This window comes from Schistocerca piceifrons, chromosome 1 (assembly GCF_021461385.2).
Source record: "Schistocerca piceifrons isolate TAMUIC-IGC-003096 chromosome 1, iqSchPice1.1, whole genome shotgun sequence".
Lineage (NCBI taxonomy): Eukaryota > Metazoa > Arthropoda > Insecta > Orthoptera > Acrididae > Schistocerca > Schistocerca piceifrons.
Genome location: NC_060138.1, coordinates 1,126,091,310 through 1,126,103,836, shown reverse-complemented (window position 1 = coordinate 1,126,103,836; position 12,527 = coordinate 1,126,091,310). Strand labels below are relative to the sequence as shown.

General features: G+C 37.6%; 1 protein-coding gene across 2 annotated transcripts in view; it reads right to left on the bottom strand.

Moving 5' to 3' along the window:
- Window positions 1-824: 824 nt before the first annotated feature.
- The window catches only part of LOC124779165 (serine/threonine-protein phosphatase 6 regulatory ankyrin repeat subunit A-like), a 303,064-nt gene continuing 291,361 nt past the window's right edge, over window positions 825-12,527 (bottom strand). For both annotated transcript variants that reach the window (XM_047253694.1, XM_047253693.1), the window contains exon 16: window positions 825-1,557. In XM_047253694.1, coding sequence (XP_047109650.1) covers window positions 1,096-1,557 — 462 coding nt within the window. In that variant the 3' untranslated portion in view covers window positions 825-1,095. The remainder of the gene's footprint in view (window positions 1,558-12,527) is intronic.

Genomic DNA, 12,527 nt, shown 5'->3' with positions numbered 1-12,527 from the left:
AGATGTGCCACAGTGCTGAGCACTGGGACCTCTATTTCTCAGGCATATTTATGACTTGAGCCTGAATATAGATGCACACAAAACAATAATAACTGCAGATGACACAACGGTATTCGTCAAAGTGGAGAACATATGGGCAGTTCAGAAAGCTGTGAATTTGGCTACTGAAACACTCAGCAACATAAAATTTATGTCTTATTTACAAAATAATTCTAATATGAAAGACTTTTTGTCAGAGATGTTCTGGTGTAAGAAGAGAAATTAAAAATACACAAAACGCATACCAACTGAGTCTCAGTTATTGTGATTACCATTTATTCACATGTCATGTGGGTCCTCCTTTGTCTTTCATTATTGTATGTCAACATTCCAATGGTGAGGTTTGTAAAATTCTGTGAATGAATCAAGCTGAATGAGAATGAGAAATGAACAACTATCTTTTTTATTCAAATACACAGAAAAAACTATGACCTAATGGACAATGATACCAAAAAAGAAAAGATAAGTATAAAAAATCTATTATTTTGTAAATTTTCCTTCTCTCCTGGGGATAATCAGTGTTACAGTAGCAGTGTGCGCACTACAGATGCTCTTTCACTGACTGAGAATTATGCAGCTTGGGAAATGAACTGTGTATTTTGTGGGAGTCACCACAGTTCATCATGAGTTTGTTGCAGGTTTGAAATGCTTTAATAGTATTGACATTTAAGAGAAGGGAGTTTTTACTGAGAAAATTTTCTCATTTAGCATAATGTGAAAATTGAGACATGGGGGATCAACAAGTCAGGTATAACACTGTGTGAAAAAGGTGTATAAATATTTAATATCAGGAAAACTACAATAAAAATTTTCTTCTCCTCAAAGAAAATCATCTTCACCTTACACAAACTGGATGGTACATGTAATTAATAGTAATCATTGACTGCATCATCTATATTGTATTGAACACAATAATATCCCCTGTCTGTACCACAAGTGAATTATTATTACAAAACAATGAATTAAAAATGTTTCAAAATAACAAGACAGTTTTCATTGCACTGCAAAATATTACACAGTTGTCCACTCCTTCCATAGTTCACACACAGGTGCACTTCACGTCTGAACCCCCTCTTCCAGATCCAAAATTTCTGCAGCGCAGTATAGCCTAGACTGAAGAGCTAGTTCGAGCGCTGTCCTGTTCTCATTGTCACGTAATTTTACATCAGCACCTTCATGTATCAAGAATTCCATCATCCTAGGAGTCCAGGAACCCCAGTCTCCCATGGAACTTACCAACATGAGGGAAGTTTTGCCATTTCTGTCCCTTTGATCAATTGGGATGTGGCCCTCATCCAAGAGGTATTTCACGTTCAGTGCATGGCCGGAAAGAGCTGCACAGTGGAGGGCTGTCTGACCATCATTATTCCATTCATCTGGATTCTTTTGCATGCCCATGATGTGCTTTACCATTTTGTAACTGTTCTTTGCTGCAATATGTAATAAGGTTGTCTTGTGTTCAGGATCCCACCAACAGTCTTCAAGATTAGTTCCCAATGAAATCAAATCTTCTAACATCTGCACAAAGAAAAAATATTTTACATAAATAAAAAAGAAGTTACGGCAATTTAAGAATGTCATGTACATAACATTTTCATCAAAATATCCCCTATGACTTTTCTAGTACAGTGACACAGATATTTTAATTGTATCACCACTCAAATTAATGTGTGCATCTGACCTGTGAGAACAAATCAAGAGTTACTTTAAAAATGAAATGTGTAGTATATACAGACACATCAGAGATGACCACAGAACTTTGTAACTATAGTTAGTCTTCAAGACAGAGAGAAAGCTTCCACAAATAAATATAAACACATTCTTCTAGTTATGTAACAATATCATGAAAAGGATAGTTGCCACTCACCATATAGTGTAGAAACTGAGTAACAGAGAGGCACACCAAAAAGATTGTCACAAAATAAGCTTTCAGCCAACAGTCTTTGTCAAAAATAGATGACACACACACACACACACACACACACACATACACACACGACCACACTCTCTGGCAGCTGAAGCCAGACTATGAGCAACAACAGCAGTGCATGATTGGAGAGGCAACTGGGTGGGGCTAAGGAGGAGGCTGGGTTGGGGAGGGGGAGGGATAGCAGGGTAGGGGTCTCATATGCTGTCCCTCTTCTTCACACTTATCCACCCTCAGACCTGCAACCCAAAATAAAATATTTTTTTATTTATATCTTTTCTTTAATCCTATCGTGACTTCACACCAATTTTAGCAGGTTTTTGCCTTTCACTATCGTCGTACTCACTCAGATTTCATCTTGTTGCCTCCTATTTCATCCTTTTTGTGATTTTTTTCCCATTTATTTGGGTGTATTTTTGCAAATTTTTTTGGAAGCAATCCTACATTATTTTACGTATTTCTTCACTTTTTTTCCCCCCACCACCATGGATCCTTGCTCTTTCCATCTATGTCAATAGAGAAAAGTTTCCTATCCCTAGCCATAACCCAGTCCCACATACTGTTCCTGCGTTGTTGCTTGGCTCATTGAATCCCCCTAAAATGGCCTTGTCATCATGAAATTACCTACCTCTGGCTGCCACACTTCCTTCCAGAATTACCCCCATCTGTTCAGATTCCGCCAATCCTTAGCCCTCACCAACTTAGTCCTGCAAAACCATATCTATCAAGCCTAAACCTCCTTGCAATACCTTCTCTCCATCCATAAAATTCTCTTGCTATGCAATCTCAAATTCCTGGAATCCATAACACACACTGAATTTTTTGCCCTTCAGGAACTACAGCAACATGAACAATGCCACCTCAAAAATTCTTTACCCTGGTCGCTTCCTACTCCTGCCTTGCAGTACCACAGGCCACCACCTCTACACCTACCTCCAAACCTCCCCCACATCCCCTCGTAGCTGAAAAACCCTGTCTCACAGACCTACTACATTTACCCCAGCATCCAAAACTCCCTCCCACCACCACACAGAATCCAGAACCTAAACAGATCTGAAACACAGTAATGAACCTTTCCTCCAAAAGCCTTTAGCCCCCCAGATATATCAGTCCTTTCCAAAAGCCTCACCTTTTGTCCCACTCTCAAAAAGGTCTCACTACTGTACAATACACTGACAGCTTTAGATTCCAACTAAGGTTTTTTGCTCTAAATACTTACTAACATGTATTTCTACTCTCATATCATTATTTTCAGTTACAAGTGACCCAAGATATTTAAAGCTCTCACAGCATTGAAATTATTTCCTGTTCAAATCAGGCTCCTTTCTCCTTCACTACACCTTTTCCTAGATGTTAATAAACATACATGTATACATTAATACTTGTTCCATACATCATGAATATGACAGTTCGTAATGATGCATATGGTGTCACTTTAACATAAGTTTTCTTTACACAAAATAATTAATTAATATTCTTTTTTCTGTTACTCCTTCATATCTAAAAATTCATCTATTTAGTAGGAGGACTCATCATTCAGAAATTCTTTTAATTTGCTTTTAAATGTTGGCTGGCTGTCAGACTTTTAACGCTATTTGGTAAATGACCAAAGATTTATGTGGCAGCATAATTCACCCCTTTCTGTGCGAAAGTGAGATTTAATCCAGAATAGTGAAGAACATCCCTTGTTATTTTTGAATTGGGATGTGTTATTAATAACAAATTTCATAAGTGAATATATGTATTGTGAAGGTACTGTGAATATCTCAAGTTCCTTAAATAAATGTCTGCAAGGTGATCTTGGGTGGGCTCCAGCTATTATTGTGATTACACACTTTTGTGCAATGAATACTTTTTCTCTTAATGACGAATTGCACCAAAATCTGATGCCATATGAAAGCAGTGAATGAACATAGGCATAGTAGGCTAATTTACTGACATGTTTATCACCAAAAACCAACAACCCTAACAGCATAAGTAGCTGAGCATAACCATTTCAGTAGATCATTGTTGTGTTTATTCTAATTCAGTTTCTCATCAATGCACACACCCAGAAATTTTGAATTTTCTGCCTTAGCAGCAGACTTCTGTTCATAGTCTATGTTTCCAATGGTGTTATGCCATTTAATGTACAAAATTGTATAAACTGTGCTTTCTCAAAGTTTTGTGAGAGTCCATTTGCAGAGAACCACTTAATAATTTTCTGAAAAACATTATTTACAATTTCCTCAGCTGTTTCTTGTTTATAGATTGTGATTACTATACTTGCATCCTCAGCAAAAAGAACCAGTTTTGCTCCTTCATGATTCTAGAGTGGCAAGTCATTAATATATATTAAGAACAATAAGGGACTAAAGACTGAACCCTGTGGGACACCATTCTTGATACCTCCACAGTTAGAGGACTCTGCTGATCTTTGCTAACTATCTGTACTGTTAATTTCAACTTTCTGCGTTCTTCCAGTTAAATATAAATTAAACCATTTGTGCACTGTCCCACTCATACCACAATACTTAAGCTTATATAGAAGAATTTCGTGATTCACACAATCAAAAGCTTTTGAGGTTTCACAAAATATCCCAATGGGTGATGTTTGGTTAGTCAGAGCATTTAATATTTGATTAGTGAAAGCATGTATAGCATTTTCTTTTAAAAAAAACCTTTCTGAAAACCAGACTGACATTTTATTAGTACTTCATTTTTAGAAAATTGTGAAGCCACTCTTAAATACAGGACTTTTTCAAGAATTTTGGATAAAGTTGTCATAACTGAGATTGGGTGGTAGTCGTTAGTATCAGACCCATCCCCTTTTTTTTGCAATAGTTTAACAATAGTGTATATCAGTCTATCTGGAAAAATGCCCTGTTTCAGTGAGCTACTACATAAGTGGCTGAGAATCCTATTTATTTGTTGGGAACAAGCTTTTAATGCTGTGTTGGAAATGGCATCAATTCCATGTGAGCTTTTACTTTTGAGTGAATTTATTATTTTCCTAATTCCAGTAGGAGAAGTGGGTTGAATTTCAATTTTATCAGATTGCTTAGGTATTGCCTCTTGTATATACTGCCTTGCATTTTCTAATGAATAGCTGGATCCTATTTTTCCTACAACCCTTAAAAAATGTTTATTAAAATGTTTTCTACTTCTGACTTCTTGTTAACAAACTTTTCACTAAGTTTGATAGAAATACAGTCTTCTTGTGCTTTCAGTTGCCCTGTTTCCCTTTTAACAATATTCAAAATTGTTTTAATTTTATTATCAGATGTGCTGATCTCAGACATAATGCACATACTTCTGGACTTTTTAATAACATTTCTTAATACAGTGCAGTAGTTTTAGTATGTTTGAATGTTTCCAGACCATTGCTCCTCCTAGATATAAGATACATTTCCCTTTTCTGTTTTCAAGATATTTTTATCCCTTCAGTAAGCCATAGTTTCTTGAAATTATATTACTCTGAATTCTTATGGAAACTATTTTCAAATATACTCACAAAGGTATCATGAAATAGGTCAAATTTTGAATTAGTGTCAGGTTCCCTGTACACTCATATGAGTGTAACTTTTGCAAGCTTTCTGTAAAATTTTCAGTTGTTAAATCATTAATTGAATGCACTATCTAGGAAGACTGTTTTGAATTACTGTATGGAGCTATGTCACATACTGTAACTAGCTGTGCATCATGATCAGACACACCATTCTTAACTGGAGAATTTTTTATTTGATTAAATTTATCTTGGTCTATAAAAACACTATCTCTCAGTGTGCTGCTTTCCTGTACCACCTGAGTAGGAAAATCAATAACTGACGTCAAATTGGAAGAACCAAGTAATACTTCAAGGTCAAGCTTTTTATTGGACTCTTTCATAAAATCTACATTGAAATGCCCCAAAACAATAATTTTCTTCCCTCTGTCTGACAGACAGCACAACAAAGAATCCAAGTTCTACAAAAACAGTTGAAAATTTTCCAACGGGGACCTATACATGGCTAAAATTTTAAAAGTACTATTATTTAGTTTCAGCTCACATACGCATGCTTCTATATGTTGCTCTACACAACATTTTTTAGTTTCTAAATTTTTCACACTATGACAGATTTTAACATTTATGCAAACACCTCCTCTCTTCATACTGTGTCTGCTTATATGTGCTGAAATCGTATACCCACCAACATTCATCATTTCCATACCTATGGCTGTATGATGTTCAGACAGGCACAGTACATCTGTTCCACCCTCAGTTCCTAAATCTTATAAAGAAGCAAGAAGCTCATTTACTTTATTTTTTAATCCATTGATATTCTGATGCAATATACTAACATTATTTTTCATTGCACTTTTATGAGCATCTTGTGACACACTAACATTATTTTTCACTGTACTGTTATGACACTCTTGTGATATTTTAACATCGCTCATATCTGCCAGTCTGAGCTTCTCATTAAGCTTCATTTCAATCAATGTTGGATGACTGGACACTGATCTTAGCCTAAAAAAGAAGTACTCCGAAGAGTTTCAGTGCCTCCCCTCCCCCCTCCCCCCCTTAAAGATTTTGCTATCATCCCAGCCAGTTTACCCTCCCCTTTCCTATTGAGATGCAGGCCATGTCTTGTGAAGTTCGAACTACTAATACCATCAACAAGAACCAAACCTTTCCCAGCTAAAGTAGACATCCGAAGCAGTTGATCTAGCACCATATTGACCCTCCTGACAGAGCTGTTCAATTGGGGCTGATAATACTGCATGAAAACAGGAACCAAGTCAAAGTTTGTATGGTTTGTTGCAGATTCTACTTTTACCAGGTCACACTCAATATTGTAGCCTTGATCCCTATCAGTACTGTTTCCCACTCCACCCACTACCACAACATGATCCTGTTTTGTAAAACCCTTGCGCGATGATCCTACATCCTCTATCACTTGGCTAAAACATGCACTGGGCTTGAAAATACTTGTGACCTTGTACCTGTCACCTAATTTTTCCTGCAAGATCCGGCTCACACCTCTTCCACAGCTACTACCTAACAACAGAACTTTCCTCCTACTTTCTACTTTTTTTTAAACAGTTTGTTTCCTAGTGAGCTGGTTTCCTAGTCTTTGTCTTTGACTGATTGTCAGCCCCATCTCTGCTCCATATCTTTCTAATTTTTCAAGCTTTTCTTCCAGGTCTTGTTTCCTCCTGGATAACAAATCAATATCATCTGCACATGCAAGAGCCTGTGTCACTATATTAAACGGTGTTCGTCCAGGGTTTCCGCTTTGTGTCTTTCACATTACCCTCTCCAACTGTACATTAAACAGAGTAGTGGAGAGCACATCACCCTGTCACAACTCTTAGTTAATTTTAAATGCCTTTGATAAAGTGCCCTCAGCCTTCACTTTACATGCTGTTCTTCTCAAAGTCATTTGGACCAGTCTTATTACTTTGTTGGATACTCCTGCATCTTGCATTGCCTTCCAGAGTTGATACAATCATAAGCTTGTTTGAAATCGATGAACAGCTGGTGGACATAAATGTTATACTCATAATATTTTTCAAGGATCTGTCTGATGGGAAATATCTGATCTGTAATTGTTCTATTAGTTCTGAAACCACACTGGTAGTATCCTACATACTCTTCTACATATATACTGAGTCGCCCTGCCATGATTTTTCCTTATACTTTATTTACTATACAGACCAGGGCTAACCCTCTATAATTTGCACAGTTGGCTTTGACATGTCTCTTATGAATAGGGCATATTATAGCTATATTCCACTGTTCTGGTGTATTTTCTTTTGCACCATATTTCCACTATAATCTCATGCAAAACCCTTATTAGTTTTCCTCCATCATATTTTATCATTTCTGCTGTAATATTGTCTTCTCCCAGAGCTTTATTGTTTTTAAGAATCTTGATACTAGTTTTAACTTTTTCCAGTGTAGGTTCCTCAACAGTTTCCTAGTACTCTTCTCTTCCCTGTTTACTTCCTGCTCCACCTTATCTACCACAGCAGCATCTACTTCACCTTTCTTTTCCGATTCTGTATTCAGTAGTTTACAAAATACTCCACCCATCTGTCTAAAATCTGATCTTTCCTTCCAAACAGATTTCCCTTTTTTATCTTTACAGAACACTGTTCTGCATGGGAATGATTTCTTTATATCTTTCAGGCTTCTCTCTTTTAATTAATCAATCCACCATTTTTCAAATCCACTCTTTTTCCTCCTACATCCCTTATTTGCATCCTTTCTCTTCTCCTAGTATTCTTCTGCAGTAATTCTTGTTCTCCTCTGCAGAATTCTTTTTCTTGGCTCATTCCTTCCTTCTGTCTTCCTCCTTCATCAAAGCAGAACTGGGTTCTCAATTGCTTTTTTCTGCCCAATACAGTTTCAGCTGTCTTCTGTATTATAGCTTTGACTGTTTCCCATCTTTCTTCAGTAACCTCTCCTGCCCAATTTTTGACTTCATTAAGTCTATTTGTCAAAATAGTTTTATACTGTTGCACTATATTTTCAACATTTCTTAGCTTAGCACCATCAAACCATAGCACAATAGTTTTCTTTGTCTGTCTGTAATTGACTATCCTCTATCTGTATTTAATTCTTACCAAATAGTGATCACTATCTCCATCTGCACCAGTGCATACACCGCTTGGTGGCTAGTGGAGTGTATATGTAGATGTAGATATAGACACTACCCACTTCTAGTGTATCTGAAGCATGTCATCTATCTATGAGTACATGATCAATCTGTTTTTTTTGTGATTCCATCTGGGGAGCACCACGTAATTTTTCCTTCTATCCTACCTTTGCATCCATATGCTTTTAATAATCATGTTTTGTTCATGGCAATCAATTAGTCTGATACCATTGTCATTAGAAGCTTCATGCATGCTGTCCTGCCCAGCTGCTTTCCTATATGAAATTTCTCTTCTTACTTGCGCATTAGAGTCTGTCATAACCACCTTAACATCATGCTTTGCCACCGTTACTATTTCCTGTTTCATATGCTTCTGTTGGAGTATACGAACATATGAAGGAAATATTGAAAAAGTGGGCTTTCATCCGTAATACACAGATTCTTTCACTAACAGGCTTAAATTTCAATATGGCACCCTTATGAGCATTATCAACCAGAAAACCTGTGTCTCCATATCCTCTGCCTCGACAGCTGTACCACAATATGTATGTCCCATATGCTGCTAATATTCCATTTCCTTCCCATTTCACCTCTTGTATAGCTGAATTCATCACATTATATTTCTTCATTTCCCTTTTCAGATTCCATAGTTGTCCAGTCTTGTTAAGTGTTCTCACATTTCATATCGCTAAATACCAATTCATATGTCATTTCCATTGCCAAGGCCATTTATTTGTTACATCCATCTGGCTTCCTTTGTCCTTTGGTTCCATAACTAGCTCTTTTTTTCTGGGATAGGGTTATTAGCCCCATGCCCAACCTCCTCCTTTATCTAGGTTTGGGACTGGCACTGGGATTTCCATGGTATCTCCCAGTAGCGGAGTTCACAGAGGCCTTTACAGACCGTAATTATCCTCCCAACCTTGTACAAAAACAAATCTCCCGTGCCTTAACTTTACAGTCACGCACTACCTCACTAAGTCTCACCATCCAGCCAGAGAGGAGCATTCCCCTTTTAACTCAGTACCACCCAGGACTGGAGCAACTGAATTACATTCTCCATCACAGTTTGAACTATCTCCCATTGTGCCCTGAAATGAGAAATGTCCTGCCCACTACCCTTCCCACCCCTCCCACAGTGGTATTCTGCCGTCCAGCGAACCTACACAGTATATTCGTCCATCGTTACACAACCCCTGATCCCAATCCCTTACCTCATGGCTCATATACCTGTAATAGAAGTAGATGCAAAACCTGTCCCATACATCCTCCCACCACCACCTTTTCCAGTTGTGATGATGTTCCCTGCTTTTTTTTTTCTTCGTTTGTTGTCCTCAGATTTGACATACTGGCTGAAAAAATTGGGGGTGGAAGTGCAGTACTGTCTACGGTAAATGATGTGGTCAACAGGTACACAGTTGCGTTTCACAGGTGTTTACTTTCACTTTTCACAACCCCACATATACACATTTAATATGGCCAGTGCACTATTGTTTTACTTTTGATAAGCCTCATTAATAGTTTTCAGGCAAACATCCACATACTGCTACAATAGTTTTCTGTTGAACATCTATGTGCAGTAAAAACATAACCACAAAGTTCACAGTTCTTGAAGAATAGAAAGATAAACATGGAGCAGACACTGTCATTGTTTTAATACACAGCCTAATTGTGTTACACTTATTTCACAGTTAAGTTGAATCATTGTTGTTGTTCTAATCAACACAGTTTTCTCGGCTGAAACTCAACCTTGGACTGACTGTCTCAGGACCAAAAATCAGGCACTTATATGCCCTTGCATTAATAGGTACTGAAACTATACATTGTTCGAAGTTAAATTTACAGAAATCAAAATTAAAACTTAACTCTTTAAATTAACTCAATACATCGAAAAATTGTTTTTTTTAATAGTTTCTTCTACTACAGGAGTTATTATTTGTTTAAATGATGAAATCAACATACATCGTTATGCAAACAATACTTCTAACAAAACTGTTAATTACTTAGGAATTAATTAAGGGCTGGGGTTGATAATTTGTTTTCAAATAGAGCCAAATAAATACTTAAAGAATGCCAGTGATTCGTCTTCCAAATGTTTGTAATTAGTACAGAATTTATGTTTGTTTATAATACAACAACAGAAATTAAGTTACGAAAAAATTACTGATTTTCAGCTATAACAAAAGATATTAATTAGAAATAGTCAAAGTGAATTAGGAAACTGATGACACACACAAAACTAAACACAAAACTAGATTATGAAAATGCATACTATACTCACGTATGTTAATGATGATTAGTTAAAATTGAAAAAAATGAATTTAAGTAGGCAGATGGCAAAACAAGAGGGGGAGTAAAAATATCCCAGCTTGCTTCATCACACAGTCTGGCCTCAAACATCACTTATCCCATCAAAGGCAGAGCTACCTATGAAACCAGTCATGAAATCTACAAGCTAAGCTGCAACCACTGTTCTGCATTCTATGTGGGCATGACAACCAACAAGCTGTCTGTACACATGAATGGCCAACGACAAACTGTGGCCAAGAAACAACTGGACCACCCTGTTGCTGAGCACGCTGCCAACACAACATCTTTCATCTTAATGACTGCTTCACAGCCTGTGCCATATGGATCCTTCCCATCAACACCAGCTTTTCTGAAACACGCACGTGGGAAGCCTCCCTGCAACATATCCTAAGTTCCCGTAACCCTCCTAGTCTCAACCTTTGTTAGTCATTGTCCTCACCCATCTATCCCCTTCCATTTTCCCATTCCAGCAATACACAGCCCTCGATTCCACCAATGCACCCAGTCTATTTATTTCTCTCCTTTTCCACTACCTCCACCCTCAACCCCCAACCTCCATCTAACCTCCTGACTACACCTAGCTGCCCAACCCTTACTCCACCTCATCCTTGCACACTCCCCAGCAGCACTTCACTCTCCCCCACCCCCACCTTATTATCCCTCCCCGTCCGCACCCCTGCTACCTCCTTACCCCTACCTACTTGCCTCTCCCATCATGCACTGCTGCTGCTGCTCATAGTCTGGCTTCAGCTGCTTGAGAGTGTGGTCTTGTGTGTGTGTGTGTGTGTGTGTGTGTGTGTGTGTGGGTGGGTGGGTGGGTGGATGGGTGTGTCTGCCATCTATTTTTCACAAAGACTTCATTGACCAAAAGCTTATTTTGACAGTCTTTTTGTTGTGCCTATCTGCGACTCAGTATCTCTGCTATATGGTGAGTAGCAACTATCCTTTTCATAATATTGTTAAATTCCACCCTAGATTTTCCATCTTCTAATTATGTGATATAATTGCAAGAATGATAGTCTAGTCTGTGGAATGAGGAAATTTTAGAAGGTTGGTGGAAGGAAAGATGACATGAAATTGTATGGAGTAACATGTTTGAGAGGTCATTTTCCATTACCACTTTCTATGTTTGCTCTATGAAGTAACAATTCACTAATTTGAATGTGGACAAGGCTGTACATAGACACATCATCAAGTTATTTCCCATCAGAACTTCTTTGTCAGGTGACATATGATGTACAGACAACTTACTGTTTCACTGATCTGGGGTGCACTTCACTGAGAATTTCGAATAAATACTAGTATATCCACCCACATCAACAAGAAGATTCAGTCTCTAAACAGTGAATCAATATAGTGAGAAGAATTCACTGAATGATTTTCATTTAGTCCTTTTAAAAACTTCAGTTTATTTACCATCAATATACATCATTGCCACTTTATGTACTGTAATAAAAGTGGACTGTACTTCTCAGGATGTATTATCTTCCACCTGACAGAAATGAAAGAAAGGTGCTGCTTTATGAATATCTGATTGTCTTGTGGCAGATCATCTCCCTTGCACTGATAAGGAGGAGGGAATATTAGGGTTTAATAACCCATTGACAATTGGCCATTATAGACAGTGC